Below are 19,703 nucleotides of genomic sequence, written 5' to 3' on the forward strand. Positions count from 1 at the left end.
AATCGTAGTAGAATACATTCTCCAATTAACACCTGTCACAAGGGAGAGGCCATTTGAGTTTGTGCTCAATAACGGTGTTATGCAATGGGCGTATTCACGAAAATCTCATTAACTTGTCAATAGAAAAGTGGTTGTGTTGTCCAAACATGTGCGGATTGAAGCAGATACTCAAATGAATTCCCTTTTTACTGAATCATAAGTCTATATAGATTAATGTGATCATTTACAAGCAAAACGTTACAGAATGTTTTAATAAAACATTCATTTTAGATCAAGGTAATCAGCCCACAAGCTCACAGATATGATTCCAGAGACAAATATACATTTGAAAGATTCCAGTTTATACAAGAGATTAATTTCATAATAAGCCAGCCAATGGAATTTATGTTAATATCCCAGTTACAGTTATTTTGAAGGGTCAGGTCTAGATGCTTGTGATTATCTATGTCTTGAATTATCACACCGCTCATTGTGAGGTCAGGTTGGATGCATTCTACTCAACTGTAAAATAGGTTTGTCGCTGTGGTGACAATTATATACGTTTGAAAATGTTAAAACCTGCAATGAGAACACGACGCCATGCCAATAGCAACTCCATGCTTGTTTGACAGGTATTCTTGTCGATGCATAGAGTAAGGGTTCCCATATTCATTCTTGTATCATTATCGAGGTTAATGGTACGTTAGACATTTGGGTCAAGGTAAAAAGCGTTTGATGTTTTGACTACGGTGTTGTTTTAAGGGATTCTACAAGATGAAAAAACGTGTTCACTCAAGAAAAGAAATAAGACATGTATACCAGACTACCAGTATGAGATTGAATCCATGTTAGTGAGTTCACACAGTCACTTTGATTTATAAATTAGTTCACTCAAGTTGTGAGGTATTCATTTTATTGCAGAAACTTGCTATAAGAACTTTGAAATGACAGTTTTCACCATTATTTCCATTAAATTCAGTTGTGCTAAATGCACAGTTAGATGAAGTTTCTTCCTACTTTTCGTGGTTGACGATATCTATGTGTAAACGGTTACCGGTATATGTTCATTCTGAACAAGAGGGAAGGAGAGAATGGATCTCATGGAGATGCAGTCAGAAAGACTGCAGAGCAACAGTCTCAACATTGAACGACATAATCTCTACAACGAAGTCAAGGAAAATCAAATCTCAAATAGATTGTAACAAAAATAACAATTTTTTTTTTAAATGTAAGTAGTGTTCCTAGCGTTATGTTAAAGGTCACATGCAACGTAAAACACAACTTTGCAGATTCTGATACCTTTCGGTATGGATTTACCGAAACAAATCATCAAAAATGCAAATTCAACTTATAAAGTTGAAAAATAATGCGATGACAAAAACGATAGGTTCGCGCAGCGGGTTGTCCGGTGAATACTCGGTGAAGGCTTTGGTGTGAGCTATTTTTTTAAATGTTTCGTTGATATTTCACAGGCGCGAGCTTTTTATGTTATGACAGTATATTACCAATTTAACTGTTTATATAATTTCATTTGTCTATTTCACCACGTTCTTCTTACCGAGTCACTTTCTCAGTTCGATACTTAAAAGCAATGTCATTATTTAGCGTTGACAGAATAGCTAACTGTGACACAGATATGTCGTTGTCGCAGACAAGTGTCTGTTTTATTGACGCCTATGTGTCTGCCTGCCTTTCTGCTAATGACAATGTTCAATACACAGCTTCGATCACTGACCACATGCAATTTGAACTTAACACCTATCAGGCTATACACCATAAACAAAACGTATTGATTAATGGCGTTCGGTCTCTGTCACATTATGTAATTACACAGACAGGCAGGTGTGATACTTGTACACATGACATGTTATGATGTCTGTTGATTGCAAAATGTTATACACAAAAAATGAGGATGTATTTACAAAATCCAACATCTCGGTATATACACACATAATGAACCGTGAGGGGCGTCTGCAAATGAACCAGCCGTTACACTTGAGTGCACACCCACTCGCTCTGACTGGGTTCGGTATCCCGGCTGCTTCGTTTCTTGGGAAGTAAACCCAAGTACAAAATATTGCACTTTTGATTTTGCGATTGTACGCTTATAATTTTGTTTATATGTTTTTTCATAATCAGCAATGTATATTATGTCATGAATAAGTGATAATTGTGTTTTAATTATGTTTGATTTTTTGGTTGCATGTGACCTTTAACAATATGATTTATCAAGAACGTTCAAAACAAATTTGCTTGTGTTAGTGCTATAAACTTCTTATAAGTTTGTATATATTATGTTTTATATATTTGTATTTGTGGAGTAACGAGCCAACGCCTTAACCACTAGGCTACCCAAACCATTTGTTTCAACTTTGAACTACAGTCATGTTTATAAAAGCTTGCTGACATTTGATTAGAGATAATTTCTCCGGTAATTATCAAGTAATTGTTTTGTTGGTAAATACATTGAGTCTGTAGCATAAATAGTAATTGACAATTATACATGTACCCTACCCCAACCGCCTCGGTATGCTTTGAAGAAAATGTAAATTTGTGTAACATATTTTTGTAAATTTGTACATGGTATGTTTTTTATGAAATTTAATCTTTCTCTGTCTTCTTGGCAACATATGTGCAATCTGAAAATTCTTTTCCGAATATAAATAAACATCAATTTTAAGTATGACACTATCCGTTTGTTTTTTTGGATCCTTTCATTTGCATGAAAGTCGGGAGTATTAAAGTAAATTGCGTATAATACAATACCATTTTCATCAACATTGCTATGTTGACCATGGAACACTATCAAGCTAACATCAACTTGATTTCAGTGTTATATTATGATAACTTCCTTATTCACACAATCAACTAAATCCAACACAATACAAGTTGCACCGCTTAAGCAATCCACTCCTTTGATGATCTCCTCGGTGCATTATCGCGATAATGACATCGCGAGATATCGAACGAGCCTACAGCTCAGCAGGAACAGAAATCGTGACAATTGTTGTGAAAATGAAAGCTGTATGTTTATCAAAGTGAATACATTTTTTAAGAAACCAAATTATTCATCAAAGTATACATTAAAATCAATATGGGTGGTACTTGTCCTCTCTGTAATGGTAAAATAACTGGGTGGCTTTTGTCCTGCTCCCTTTCCGAGTTACAACTTGTTTTCATAGACGATTCTGTCGTAATTGCCTGGTGTCGCTGGGCCTTATTTGTTCGAGACCAGTCGCTAGTGATAGTGAAAACTATGATCAGCCTCGCTCATCTCGGTTACGGTTAATTTTTTCAACCTAAACAGTGCGACAGTAGGAAGGGTGGATGCCCATCAGATGCCGTTATTTGAACATTTCCCCGGTAGTTCTTGTCTGATTGTATTAAAGTATCAAAGCAGTGTGGGCTTTTGCGGGTTTTCTAATGCGTGGATGGCATATTGACTCATCATAATTGATCCCATTTCTGTGGGTTTTTTACCTCGATATTTATTCACGTCATGTAAAAATATGACGTATAATATTAAAAAAATGACATTTGATCCATTTGAATCCGTAAACTAAACAACCCCACTTTGCCATTGCTAGAAGGCTCTGAAAATTTACTTAGGTAAATAGGTACATACAGTTATAGCACACAGCAAATGCTTATATGTATTTCTTATGCAACAATGAAGTTCTGTCCGTATTCTCAAAATAGTGTCGGCCCATAGGTTTACACATGCAATACAGCAATTAATACTCCCATGTTTTAACCCGTGTTAGGTGGTATAAACCTACACATGTTATTTGTCATCATTCACTTGATGGTCAGTTAATGAATTTAAAACAGGTAACACCACTTAGATAACCCGACAAAGGTTCCCATTTTGCATTTCTTGTGTCTGGAGTAAATACCCAATATAATATACATCGATCAAAGGATTAACGGATAACACGCTGATTGATTAATTACTTTTATCTTACACAGCGGATTTGTCAAAAGGTATTGTTTATGTATGTAGATTAACTAATCAATACTGAATACACTCTGTCGTGTCTGTGTCTGCGTAAAACAACTTCCTTCTTTCGAAGGATTAACCGCCAAGACATTGATTGATTGCTCATTATTGGCTAACTAAATTACTTTTTTTGTAAAGAATGGCGGACATTATGCAATTAGTGGCCAGGTGTGCTATCTTGGGTGACCAATGAGACTATATACCTATGTAAAATACCTGAAACGATATATCACTTTTCGTGAACATGTATTAGACTGTTAAAAGACACATCATTTGGAACAGCTGCAGGTGAATGGCATACGGCTCGTTTTTGTGGATATTGATGGATACATTCCTCGAACAAAGTAATAGCCTGACATCATTATAACTACCTGTTTTAGTTTTAATAATTGCATTTTGTTTTTATTCATTTGTCGCAGCATTCCACAGAATCCATGATTTCGTCGTGAAGTAATGAGACAGACAACATACACTAGGGCGTGTGTGCGAATTATGATTTACAATGTCTAGATATTCAAGTTATAAGTAAAGGCAGATCGCCTGATTTTTATTTAGTTTCAAAATGCACATAAGTATGATAATAAACTAATTAGGATTATAAGACCAAATAGAAAGACGCACGTTGACTAGTATCTACATACTGGTGAGTGGACATTAACCATGGGAATGTAGCAAGATATTTATTGCGCAGTATGTCACTTCGACCCCACCTCGCTTCCGAGGAAGAAATCGTTATGTTATAAGTTGTGTCATGCCAAATCCTGTTGGCCATGATTCCAATACATATTTAACTACGAGTAGAAAGTAGTTTTGCTTTTCTAACTTGATGAAAACAAACCATAATCTCATTAATTCTTTAACAGACTTTAGCCCGTCATATTACGATTATTAAAAATGGCAGCGCCCTGTCGCGAACATCCGCGAGTCTGAGAATAAATGCTATTTAGGTTTGTTTTCACTGAGTTATAAAATCAAAACTACTTTCTACTGGTAGTAGTATAATATGTATTTGATTGATGTCCAATAGGATTTTGCGTGACATATCTTATATCATAACAATTTCTCTCGAGGAAGCGAGGTGGGTGTCAATATTACACTACTTACAATATTATTGTCACTTCCACCACGACCTCGCTTCCGAGAAAGAAATCTTTATGCTTCAAGTTGTGTCATGGAAAATATTTTTGGTCATCAATCATATATATATTGTACTACAAGTAGTAAGTAGTTTGATTCTTTAACTTCCGCGAAGCGATCTGGACAAATTTAAGATATCGTTCCAAGCTTCCACAACGCTCGCTTCGCACTCACAAACATAACCCATTTACTAAATGATTTAGCACGAACTGCGGGGTCCGGTGGAAATTAGTGCATGGTGACACCATCACTCGACCCCCCAGGACGGCAACGCAACGATTCGTTTTGCTTTGAGTAAGTTTCGTTGTTCAGACCATCCTTTAATGTTGGAATAAGGGCGAAAAGTAAATATAAAACAACATGAGTGATTCTACCCTCTGTGTATTGTACTTACCATTGAATCAGAGTACCAATTCTTTATTGAATGTTCATTTTACTGTGATCTGAGAAACAGCCTTCTCCCACAATACTACATAAATAATCCATGTGAAACATTGACAAAAAGAGCGAAGTTTTTGAATATAGAGTATAAGATTAAATGAGACATTGTACACGTTAGCATACAGCTTAATATTATATATGGCGCTGGATTGTATTTTCATCTTTATAATTGTAAAACGGGTCGGTGGCCCTTGTACGAAATTAACTCTCACTGACTAGATATAAGCTTATGATGATACATATTTAAACTCAACGTGACAAATTCACTTTCACCCACAACATTGAACACTTAAAATGTGTTCACTGCAATTTCGACTAGTCAAGTCGATAATCCTTTCGTTAACCCCTTAAACAATCATTACTAAAACAACACCAAACATCAAAGACTACCGCCAGTCGCCTTAACGACCCCATGAAACACTCATGCCGCCCCATGCCACTATTGCAATTAGCCCATGCAGAACAATAATTTACCATCACCCACCAGTTATCTCCCCTTGCGGATATTTCCAAGATTGGAAATTTTGAAACATCATCTTTCCAAAATTGGAAAGTCTTGGAAACATCATCTTTCCAAAATTGGAAATGTCTTTGAAACATCATCTTTCCAAGACATTTCCAAGCTTGGAAAGATGGATTTTTTCCAGTGAACACCTTCTTCACAATTGTATGGAACTGTGTAGGAGGAAACAGAATCTCCAGCGGACATCGTCTTACATCCCTCGAGATGTGGGTCACAGTCAGCAAATTCTATTGGCGGTGGTTGGCCCACCGGTTGTGTATGGGTCGGCTTTAGGCCAAATGATCTGACCCTGACTTTTCATCAAAGGACACAGATTTTGGTATTTTCGGGCAAGTTTGAATGAGATGGTTAGGGTCTTTGCAGTAAAAGCACCCAGAACGAGTTAGCGAGTAGGAGCGCTGTCTAGTTGCTTGTTGTTCCGGTACGGGTGAAATACTCAGCTGATCAAACCTTGTGGCGATTTGCGACAATGTGGCAATGACATTATCTACCTTACCAGAGAGATCTTTAACTTGTTGGTCAAGAGCTACTGTGGACTGAGGTGTTACACCGCGTGGTGTAGATGTTGTCACTGGTGTTGGCGTCTGTACCTGAGCAGAAAGTGTACTGTCAGACTGCTGTAGATCCCTCCTTGGAGACTGTGGAGACATGCAATACTCATTCCCTCCTGATAAAGAGAGAGATTGTGGGGCCTCCCGTGGAGCACGCATCAGCTCCTGTGGAACATATGGACGTCCTCTTGAGGACAAACTTTGCCTTGACTTGTCAAACCCACGAGTTTGCCTTGCAAGCAGATCCTCATTTTCATTGTCCTCCTGAAAATAAGTCTCTGAAACTCGTTAATTGCCTGTGTTTCACGATCTAACGCAGGGCAGGTAGCAAAAGAGTAGCTGGCTTGTAATTTCACACGGTCCGCAAAGTCTCTAATATCTTCATCTCGTCTTTGCATGAGATTGTCAAACTTTATTGACTCTTCAGCAGGATTCTCACCAGCGGCATAACGGATCCGGAAATCTGATACTAAAGTACTCCAAGGAATACTTGACAAGGGTCTATCACCAACCAACAAGCTGTAGTACAACGCAGCACCACCATGGTGTGTGTGTACAAATTCCCTCTTTTTCCTTTCATCGTCCCAACCACATGATTCACCAAATGATTCATACTTTAACAGAAAGGTTCTCCAGTCACCAGATCCATCAAATGTGGGAGGCTTCGACGGTGTCCGGTCAAAGTGTGTTCTGCTCTCATTGAAGTATCTGGTGGAATGATTCACAGTGCGGTTTTCAGCGAGGTCCTGGTATGTTCTCACGTTCAGCTGTGCTGAAACGGTTGAGTGATGAACGGGGTGAAACACTGTATGCAGTTTGTTCATATTTCAAACTGCCCAATAAAGAATCCCTGGATTCAAATGACAAGCACTGTTTGGCAATATCACAAAGTTCTGGCAAATTACGTGCTACATCATCAAACGTCAGGTCACCTTTGCTATCTCTCAGTTTAAGGATGTTGACTGCAGCACTCTGTGTCAACTCTTGAAGGGGAATCAAATCTTCTAAAGTGGCGACATTAATGTACACCAGCATCATGGAGGTTGCGATAAGGACACTTCCTCAAAACAAAAACAGTGCACAAATTGTGATTCAGTAATGATAATCGTCAATTCAAATGTCGCAGGTATGAAGTACAAGGGTTAATGTACCTACAAACACCAGTACTGTTCTACAAACAGCACACTTATTAACCACAATTGTTACCCGGGTCAAATGGCTGTTATGCAACTGCGGAGTTCTCAAATGCCAATCACAGCCCAGTATATAAACGGCGAAAATGTCAGCGGGTAATCATATAAAAGCAGTTCCACAACTCTCATCCAATAGTCACTCAAGAACTGAATGAAAACCCAAACGAAACCAATCTGAACTCCACAACCATGCGTATGCCAGACACCAACGATGTCCACACATAAACCAACATTTCAGTTCTACAAAACCACAAAGCTGACAGAACAACCACTGTCAAAACGGTGAAAGATAAGTACAAAACCCTTCCAGACATTTCAAAACACAATACCACTCAAAATATCTAGCCAAAGTATCACAGTTCACCTCTGGCTAAGCACAAGCTCACAGTCACAACCGCGTGTCACAAACGCGCCCGAACTCGAACTCCAAAATATACCAAAATGCGATAAGCCTAAACAAAACAACCAAACCACACGAATCCCCGCGATGACGTCAGAGACATGTGATTACTGCTGATTGACAAAGGGAGAGAAAATGAAAGTCTATAATTTACAAAGTCTACGATTTCTTCACGGATGAAAATGACAGCGGATGACACAAGTATGCAATTACGAAGTACATACAGCGCACTGCCTATGCAGCTGGGGTACGTGTCATCTCGCCAGCTCAAATATAATTTTGTTGAGAACCCGTTAACGCACGTGCATCTCGCTTTTCGCGCTGTTCCTTTAGTTGCCAATGCTCCCTTGTAACAAACTCGGAAAACGCACAAATAAATGAAGACAGTTTCTTAAACAACTTTTTTGGTGACAAAAATTAGGCAATTGTTTTTATTGCAGTCCGCGTTGGTTTGATTCTTTTATGTCTGTTTTTGTGTTAGATTACAATTCATCGGTATCATATTGTCTCAAACGGACTGTACTTGGCAGTGATTCACAGCACTCATATGATAATGGTACAAAAGAATCTGCTTTTGGCAGAGATGTCTCATGGAATTAACAATTGTTTTGTCGCTTTTCTGACAAGTTTAAGTTATTAAATGTATAATGTAATATAAGCAAACGGCTATGCCGTTTTGTATAGTTTAAAAGTATTCATGTCAGGCCTAGTTGTTCACTACGCTTCAGTCGCGCCTGATAACGTTATCTTCTTCCTGTTGTAACAATTTAAGGCTTCACCTACTCCATGCCTGTTTGCTTGCTCATGTCCATCACGTGATCAGTAACTGGACAAGATAGATCCCTTGTTGTTCATCTATATGCTTGCTTGCTTGATTGATTGAGTTTAGTTTTACGCCGCATGCAATTCTCAAGCTATATGACGGCGGTCTGTAAATAATCGAGTCTGGATCAGACCATCCAGTGATTGACATCATGAGCGTCAACCTACGCAGTTGGGATGCGATGACATGTATCAACCGAGTCTGACCACCTGAACCCGTGAAGATCCGGCTTAGAATTGGTCTTCAACAACCCATGCTTGTCGTAAGAGATGCTTTACGGCATCGGATGGTCAGGCTCGCTGACTTGGTACACACGTCATGTATCCTAATTGCTCATGCTATTGATCACTGGATTGTCTGGCCAGACGCGATTATTTAAAGACCGCCGCCATACATAGACAATCTTGCTGAGAGTGGCGTAAAGTAAACTCACTCACGCGATCGCTCACTCCATTGCCTGGTTCTCGATATTAAAAGAACCCTAGTTATAATAACTGTATGTGTAGGTCCCCAAACTTTGCTGAGTATGGGATAGAACAACAAACAGACACACCAATTGGCTGACCACCTGATCCCGTTGGTCTGATTGGTTGCTGATGGCCAATTCTCATTTGGATATCACGGGTTGATCAAGGTAGTAAATTATCACACGACGTGTAGTGGTTTAACAGTCCAGCATGAAGTAATCACTTGACACAGTTACTGACATTACACTATCTACAAATAGCACACAGTGCTTTAAAAACTGTAGAGATGAGAAGCCACTCAATGTATCCAAGATGAGTCGAACATCCGTCACCAGGAACAGCAAAATACGTTCAAAATCTATGGAAATTCCGCCAACACAATGCCTCGAACATGCTATTAAAAACTCGCCAAATCCAAACCAGGTTAGGTTGCCTTGCCATTAAAGCGTTCGACACATCGGGTTGGGCTCCCCGCACGGGTGAATCTAGACTTCCACAAGTCTCTAAGGTAATAATTAATAGTTCAAATGAACAATACCAAACAGTGGCGTCAGATGTACTGCCCGCTTATCTAGACTTGCCTCTTTAAAGGACAGAGTTACTATACATCCATGGGCTTAGTACAGCCATGGAGCAAGGCAAGGTTGAATCCTATTTCCGCGTATTTTCAAGCGTGATGTTGCTAAAAGGGACGCCAAACCAGACTCACTCACTTACTTATTAAATCATTTGGGAATACAACGAAATTCCCAATCTTATGTATAGTTTACCTAAATGACTGCTTCCAATGCAGTCAGGTGACGCCTGCTTCTTGTGTTTATCAGATATTTGACGCTCAAATATTTTATATCATTTCAGATCAAACCATGAAGATTGTGGAAGAAAATTTGATATTTTTTTTAACAGGGAACTAAATTGTGATTTATTTGGCTGTGCTTGGCTTCACTCGAGAAGGAGTTGTAACAGTCTGAGCCAAGCTGAAAACTGTGTGAGTGAGTTCAGTTGTACGCCGCTTTTGGCAATATTCCAGCAATATCACGGTGAGTGACACCTGAAATAGGCTTCACACATTGTACCAATGTGGGGAATCGAACCCGAATTTTCGGGGTAAGGCTACCACACCGCCCTGGTGAAATGTAACACGTTATATTAGGAATTACACTTTCTCAGTAAAATACAAATTTAGTACTTTTTGTTGGGTTGACTATAACATGTGTTACATTTAATACACCCTCTGTGTATGAGTGTGTGCACATGTGTAACTACGAGCGTGTTAATGTATCCCAGGTCGATGCCCTTGATTTTAATTAATTAAAGTTTAGTTGAAGACAACAAACCAACAAAAGTTAAAGCATGATTAGGCGATTAGTTAATTAGACAACAAACCATCACAAGTTACAGCATGATTAGGCGTTTTGTTAATTAGACAACAAACCAACAAAAGTTAAAGTATGATTAGGCGTTTTGTTACTTAGACAACAAACCAACACAAGTTACAGCATGATTAGGCGTTTTGTTAATTAGACAACAAACCAACACAAGTTAGAGCATGATTAGGCGTTTTGTTAATTAGACAACAAACCAACACAAGTTAGAGCATGATTAGGCGTTTTGTTAATTAGACAACAAACCAACACAAGTTACAGCATGATTAGGCGTTTTGTTAATTAGACAACAAACCATCACAAGTTAAAGCATGATTAGGAGGTTAGTTAATTAGACAACACACCCACACAAGTTAGAGCATGATTAGGCACCGAAGCATGAGCGGAATAACCAAGATAAAGCATTGCCAACAGTTAGGCGATTAGTTAAGTAGACAACAAGCCAACAGAAGTTAGAACATGATTAGGCGCCAACACAAGAGTGGACTAACCAAGTCAAAGCATGATTAGGCGCCAACACAAGAATGGACTAACCAAGTCAAAGCATGATTAAGCGCCAACACAAGAGTGGACTAACCAAGTCAAAGCATGATTAAGCGCCAACACAAGAGTGGACTAACCAAGACAAAGCATGATTAGGCGCCAACACAAGCGTGGAATAACCAAGTCAGCGAGCCTGACCACCCGATCCCGTTAGTCGCCTCTTACGACAAGCATAGTCTCCTTTTGTGGCAACCATGGGTTGCTGAAGACCAATTCTTCACGGGTCCCAGGGATCTTGGAGATTCTGAAACGGAGGAAATCTAGATTTTGCCTTATTTAGGGACCGTTCATAATTTATTGCTAGGGGGTTGATGATGATTTTTATGGAGAAGCATGTACAATGTGAATGACGCCCCCCCCCCCCTAAAATGTATGTACGTAAGTAAGTGACCCCCCTGCATGGCATGTACACAATCAATTACCCCCCCTTCCCATAATTTTTAAGCATAATATTTTAATAATGTTTACGTACACACACACACACACACACACAAAAGCCATAAATTATGAACGGTCTCTTAGGGCGATTCGGGGACTGCTAGAAAGACTTCGGGACGAAGGAAGTACGGTCATTGCTTCTTCAGCTTTTAAAAGCCCGCACCATGCAGGAACTGATTGACCTGAGAAATGTTTGAAACATAATATTATGCTTTATCAACAAACTAAAAACATGTGAAGGTGGTTGTAACCTCCTTCACATGAAGGTTTGCAGATTGAAACAAGGTACCAGTGTGGTAACGGACAATTTCAGTAGTTGCCATTTTTATCTGACTAGAATATGCCGCTTATCAGAAACGAGGCCTCTGTGTTGATGGATGAGAGTTCCTGACACTCAAATCTCACAAAGATGGTCTTTCTTAATAGTGGTCGCGTATTGTATTTCAAACTTCCCATCCTGTATCAGATAAGCAGCAAATAAGAGATAAGGCATCTGAATCAGGGGCGGGGGTCTTCTCCGTGTTGACTCAACTGGTTGCAGTTCCAACCGTGACAAGCGCGAAGAAACACGCACGTTATTGTGTTCGAGGAGGCCGCGGTGAATTTCACAGCGTACTGCACGTGAGATTAGTGTTGAAACTGACATCAGGTTGTGCACGAGGAAAAAAACAGAGGTGGACCTGACATCACATGCTCCACGTGGGAATCGTTTTGAACACATTCGTCCTCATTCTGCACGAGGAGTCGAAGTGACACGTGTTGCACGAGGGAAAGGCGCTGCACAGCTCATATCACGCGCGCCACGAGGGATTGTGCTGTAACGGAAATGACTTTCTGTGTCCAGGTAGGATTTCAGTTCCATCAAATGCCATGCTAACGGTAACTTTAGGGTGGTTGGGTTTAGCTTTACGCTGCTTTTAGCAATATTGCAGCAACATCTCGGTGGGGAACACCTAAAATGGGCTCCACAAGTAACTTTATAAAGCAGGACAACGATCATTGCGTTCGTTGACAACTCAATCAAGAATTGACTTTTATTTGCATGTGTTGAAAACAAGCATATGAAACAGTGTACATATCACGATAAGCATAATTCCTCACATGCGAAGACTATTTTGTATAATGCATCTATGGCAACATATTTTTCAAGAATTAATGCCAATTCATTTCAATATATTAAGTATGACAACACCTTAGAAACAACACCTTAGAATGTTTTTTTAATCTTTAAAATAAAAAAACCCAAAAAACCTAAAAACATGGTATCTGGGACATAGTAGCATGCAAAAGTCTGGCTGATTTATTGACAGTTAATCAGGAAAAAATAGTCAGGCATCATTTAGCAAATAGTGGGCGAGGCCTTAATATTTTCAATTTATGTAATTAACATATCGTCAATACGGACATTATGGACTTCCAACCCAAACCGTATTTCTCAGTATAGTCTGCAGAGAATGTTATACATTTACTTCAGTGTAAAGCACACCCAGCGTTCAGGTTTGAACAAACCACTTCTGTGTGTGACAGTACACTATCTAGAACAAGATCCTACCCTCCTGTATCTTAACCCCAGATAGCAATGTCCGTTGGGCCAATGGTGGACCAACATTGGCCATCATTGGGCCTACGTTGGCCAATGTTGCCCCAACGAACATTGCTATCAGGGACAGACTGCCAGCAAACAGATTTTCAGATCCTGCGTGAGACTGATAAGAGTAGCTTGTTATTGATAAACAGCTAATGTGTTATGACAAGCGGTCTTGCGAAGGTTGGTGAAGATAATTGAGCATCTGATAACTTTACTTGACAGGTTGAAGATAACCCTACATCAACAAAGTAAGCTTACGTCCAAGCATTGAACACTACAACATGAGGAGTTAGGACGATTTGAACACTACAACATGAGGAGTGAGGAAGATATATAGAGAGTGTACTGATATCAATTATATCAACACGAGTTGATAAAGTTACAAATATCCGAGGCTTGCCTATGTACTATTTATCATAACATTGTAAGTCATGTAATTGATGACGTCAGGGCATTGTACACAATCTACTGTCAAAACGATACCTCCTCACACTAGCAATTTATCCAGTGGATGATATATGTTTATCATCCAAAATTGTGTTCCACAGGAGATATCGCTTGTGTGAGATCAAACGATATCTCCTAGGAGATATCGTTTTGACAGTAGATTTTGTACAATGCCCTGACAATGCTATGACGTCATGTACTTGATGACGTCACAATGCTATGACATCGCTGCACTGCAAGTCTAATGGCAGTACCATGTTCAGAGATGTACATTTTTAATTGAAAATTAATGAAGAGTGATTTTGGATGATAAATAGAATCTCACCCTCGTGTCTTCTGATATCAAATATATCAACACTCGTTGATAAAAGTAAAAATATCCTCGGCAACTTTGTAACTTTATCAACTCGTGTTGATATAATTGATATCAGAAGACACTTGGGTGAGATTCTCTATGGATCAACCAAACTCTTTTTTGACAAGCACGCTGCGGTGTACATGCTAAAACGGTTATCAAGCAAGTTATGGTGATGGAAGTGAAAGGGAGGGGGCGGATGAGATGGGGTGGTGGGGGTGATGGGCATGAAGCAGCACCTGAAAATTCACGGTTCACGTATTCAATATTCGACTAGTTAGCACAAATTACACCATGCTAAGTACTTAATCTGCCAAATGCCCAAAGCCAAATACATACACACAGTACGGAAGAGCCTATTCCAAAATAAGAACAATCAAGTCCCCGGGGAGATGTAGCTTATCGTTCTTCAGCAAAGAATGCTTTAGGTAAGGGCGATCGACGAGATTGATTTAGGTTGGATTCCTTGCTTGATAAAAGTACATGTTATGTATCCGATTGCGTTGGTCGATTTTATTGATCACTGGATTGTCTGGTCCAAAATCGATTACTTACAGACCGCCGCCATATAGCTGGGATATTGCTATATAAACAGCAAAAATACAAGAAAAACTATGTTCATGGTGCCATTCACTGAATGTCTTGTCCAAACACGATTAGTCATGGAACGACGACACTATATCACAACACACACTCCAGGGGCCGTATTTATCAAACAACTAAGTTTTGACTTAAGATAAAACTTAAGTTTCTAAAAAAGACTGACTTAGCCAAGTCAAAAACTGTAGCTGGTATTCACAAAGGGGCTTCTCTTCTTTCATTAAATACTCTTGGAATACGTGTAGCAGCCATTTTGTCTCACATAACTTCAGTCAAAACAGGTTGATTTAAGCCTAGCAAGGTGAGTCTTATTAGTTAAGTCAAAAAATGAGACAAAACTTAAGTCTAAGTCTGTTGATAATATGACTTAAGTTTAACCACAAAGCTTAAGTAAAAAAACGAGAAAACTTATATAATGACTCAAGTTTTTTTAAGTTGTTTGATAAATACGGCCCCATTACTGTAACATCACTACAACTTCAATAACAAATAGTCAACAACAACCACACACAGTCGAATAATGAAACCACTACTATGACAACAATCAAATGCTCCAAACAAATATTCAACATATATCAATGGCGCTTAAATTCTCAACCACTTCCAAATTTGCAGACCGATGCTCATGATATTGTTCACTACATTGTCTGGTTCAGACTCAGATTATTTACGGACCTCCACCAATGGCTGGACAATATAATTGCTATGGGCGGCGATAAATACCAAACAAACAAACCAGTAACGATGGTAACAGGTTCCGTAACATTCAATCCCTCTATTCTATCCTGACAAACGACAACAAATGAACCAAACAACTCTGTAATCAAACTTCTTGTGACTGCACAAACAATACACGGATTACATGGCCATGTAAAACAATTGATATCTTTAATTTCCTTTTCCAGAGCATCCCAGATAACGACAGCGTCAAAGACAAAAGGATTGAGATGGAACCACGAACTTTCAGGAGAATTGGCATCGTCGGAACAGGCACCTTCGGCAGATCTCTAGCTAAACGGTTGGTCCTCTCTGGCTATGACGTCATCATCGGCAGTAGAAAACCAGCGAGGCGGAAATTGTCAGAATATGACGAATGTCTCCGTGACATTCAGCTCACCACAGTTACAGAATGTGTGAGACTGTGTGAGGTGGTCTTTGTGGCTGTTCACGCAGAGCACTTCCAGGAAACACTGGCACCTCTGACAGACATCTTTACCGACATAATAGTAATCGATGTGTCAAACAGAGATAGCCCTTCAAACAAGACATCTAACGCCGAGTTCCTTCAGTCTTTGCTACCAACAGCAACCGTGGTCAAGGCATTCAACACCACTTCAGCCTATATCATGGAAAACGACATTGCCGGTGGAAGTAGAAATATATTCGTTGCCAGCAATGATGTCAGTGCACGAGACAGAGTGAGTAACCTTGCACGTGAGATGGGCTTTGTGCCGGTTGACCTTGGCAGGTTGACGTCATCACAGAGAATTGAGGCGTACGCCACACGTCTATTCCCTCAATGGAAAATACCAGTGCTGTTCACGTGTATCATATTCGGTATTTGGTTTCTCTACGCAATATATCTGTGTTTTATAAGACACACATACAGTTATCATCAACTGTTCTTGAAAGTTCTCAACAAGCCCGTTAGTGCGACGGCCATTACAGTAATGGCCTTGACCTACATGCCCGGATGTTTCGCCGCTTTCATGCAGATACGGTATGGAACAAAACACAAACCGTTTCCAAGATGGCTGGATGCTTGGTTGAAGTCAAGAAAACAGCTTGGCGTCCTTTGTTTCATCTTGATATTACCCCATGTCCTCATGTCAGTGGTACTGATTACACCGGCAAACTTCAGCTCGTGGTTTCATTCAACCGCCATTACAATACCCGCGAATCATACCAACGACCTTCACCTTCCGATGAAGACGGTGATGATATGGAAGGGAGAGGCCGCTTGTCTTGCCGGTATCGTAGCCTTCGTCCTGCTCTGTCTCCTAGCAACCACCACGTTGCCATCAGTCAGCGATTCTTTGAACTGGCGGGAGTGGCGGTTCGTCCAGTCCTCGCTGGGGTTCACACTGTTGTTTGTTTCAGCAGGGCACGTGCTGATCATGGGTCTTCCCCGTTGGATAGAGACAGGATTTCCAGAATCCTTCACAATCATCAGCTTCCTGTGTTTAATACTTCCAATTTCCGTTGTCATTATGAAACTGATACTCCTTCTACCGTGTGTAGATAAATATGTTTCCAAAATACGCAAAGGCTGGGAACGAGGTACACAAAGAATACTCACCGATACAGGAACAAGAGATGAAGAACATTGAGAGGATGGCTAATGACGTAAGAAGCACACCACTCGCCCGCTCCGCAACCAAACTGAAGAGTGTGTGATAAAGTAGGCTTGTCCCATAGTCCCCCCTGTCCTGTTTGTTGGAAGTGGACTCGAATCAAAGACAAACATTTGATCTTTTCGAAGTAGCTCAGCTATATTACAAAGGCCAGTGATTTTCACACATTGTACTCATATATAATCGACGTTTGGGCCCAGCCAGTGGGCAGTTTGGTTACGTTAGCTATGAGGAACACTAGACTTTGCTGCTGTGTGATGTATTATCTTTGCTGCTGTGTGATGTATTATTGCTGTGTGATGTATTATCTTTGCTGCTGTGTGATGTATTATCTTTGTTGATGTGTGATGTATTATCTTTGCTGCTGTGTGATGTATTATATTTGCTGATGTGTGATGTATTATCTTTGCTGATGTTTGATGTATTATCTTTGTTGATGTGTCCTGGTGATTCCGGATTCAAATTTACCACCTGTAAACCAGTGCAGTAAGAGTTGCAGAGTCCGGGAACGATCGTATGGAATTTGGGTGTGCTGATGATTTCAATGCCCTTTGTGCCTCTTCCAGATTACGCTAGTTTAAAATCATCTTAGTAAACCCATGTATTGCTGACAGTGGTGTTACAACATTTCACTCATTACAATGTATGTTTAAAATTAGACGAGTTTGTAGACTGTGCTAGACATTGCTCTGTAAATTATTATGTCATCCAGGCGTCTTGCTGTTTAATTCTAATAGTTAGTTTCTTAGATAGCGCCGTTGTTTCATCCCAATCAGTCTGTATGTAACTCATGTATACAGTCGGAAATAAACCATCGTGTAAAGTATCTATGAGTTGGTTGTGATATAATATTCCGGAGCAGAAATACTTTGGGTTTTTTTCTTTGTTGTTTGAAGCCACACTCGGCAACATGCCAGTCTGCTGTGTGTAAATAAGCGAGCCTGGACCAGACAATCAAGTGATCAACATCATGAGCATTGATCTATGCAATTGGGATATACAATGACATGTGTCCACCAAGTCAGCGAGCCTAACCACCCGATCTCATTAGTCGCCTCTTACTACAAGCATGGGTTACTGAAGATCAGTTTTGGCCTGGATCTTCATGGGCCTCTAGGCTTTGATTGAGATTTGCAGTTCAAAGAGATAAGTGGTATGTTTATACAATGGATGTACAGAATGTCTATACAATGAAAAGGATAAACATTATAGGATTGATTGGAAGCCACTTGTAAATATTAGAGAAGCTGTAAATCCATACCATACGTTGTTATATGATCAATGTAGTTCTAAGAATACATGTCCTTTTACAACCGAGTCTGGGGGACAATGGTAAATGTGGCATAAGACCCATCTCCTCGCCGAGGTCACGTGCTTCATGATTCTACAATGTTGTGATTTGGAGTTCATTTGTTCCGTTATGCCTTGTTACAGGATTCAATAGATTTCATTGGTGTATGGTCCAGTAGTTTCGCCTCAAAACAAAATTCCACTTTATTTTCGGCACAGTACATATATATAGGTTATCACGCGCGTGTGCTTTGCGATGGTTATCATTCTGTACTAGGAATAGTGCTGAGTGCGGTGTAGCAGGAATAGTGCTGAGTGCGGTGTAGCAGGAATACTGCTGAGTGCGGTATAGCAGGAATACTGCTGAGTGCGGTGTGGCAGGAATACTGCTGAGTGCGGTGTAGCAGGAATACTGCTGAGTGCGGTGTAGCAGGAATACTGCTGAGTGGGGTGTAGCAGGAATACTGCTGAGTGCGGTGTAGCAGGAATACCGCTGAGTGCGGTGTAGCAGGAATACTGCTGAGTGCGGTGTAGCAGGAATACCGCTGAGTGCGGTGTAGCAGGAATACTGCTGAGTGCGGTGTAGCAGGAATACTGCTGAGTGCGGTGTAGCAGGAATACCGCTGAGTGCGGTGTAGCAGGAATACTGCTGAGTGCTGAGTGCGGTATAGCCGTATGCTTTGCGATGGTTATCATTCTGTACTAGGAATAGTGCTGAGTGCGGTGTAGCAGGAATACTGCTGAGTGCGGTGTAGCAGGAATACTGCTGAGTGCCGTTTAGCAGGAATACCGCTGAGTGCGGTATAGCGGGAATACCGCTGAGTGCGGTATATAGCAGGAATACCGCTGAGTGCCGTATAGCAGGAATACCGCTGAATGCCGTATAGCAGGAATACCGCTGAGTGCCATGTAGCAGGAATACTGCTGAGTGCGGTATAGCAGGAATACCGCTGAGTACGGTATAGCAGGAATACCGGTGAGTGCGGTATCGCAGGAATACAGCTGAGTGCGGTATAGCAGGAATACCGCTGAGTGCGGTATAGCAGGAATACTGCTGAGTGCGGTGTAAAACAACAAAAAACAAAACCTGCGCATGCGCAAAATGAAATTATTTTCCATCATATTTCCATGTACAAAATGGCTAACCCTACAAAACAACCCCAACACACAATCAATAATACACATACAC

General features: G+C 40.2%; 1 protein-coding gene across 1 annotated transcript; it reads left to right on the top strand.

The window, feature by feature from the left end:
* The first annotated feature begins 12,560 nt into the window (after window positions 1-12,560).
* On the top strand, window positions 12,561-17,660 carry LOC124273444 (metalloreductase STEAP4-like). The gene is made up of 2 exons (XM_046708710.1): window positions 12,561-12,724; window positions 15,776-17,660. Exons 1-2 carry the CDS (start codon window positions 12,707-12,709, stop codon window positions 17,198-17,200), a joined length of 1,443 nt encoding a protein of 480 aa, XP_046564666.1. The 5' UTR covers window positions 12,561-12,706; the 3' UTR covers window positions 17,201-17,660.
* The last annotated feature ends 2,043 nt before the right edge of the window (window positions 17,661-19,703 follow it).

This window comes from Haliotis rubra, unplaced genomic scaffold, assembly GCF_003918875.1.
Source record: "Haliotis rubra isolate DU_JTF1 unplaced genomic scaffold, ASM391887v1 Scf1800, whole genome shotgun sequence".
Lineage (NCBI taxonomy): Eukaryota > Metazoa > Mollusca > Gastropoda > Lepetellida > Haliotidae > Haliotis > Haliotis rubra.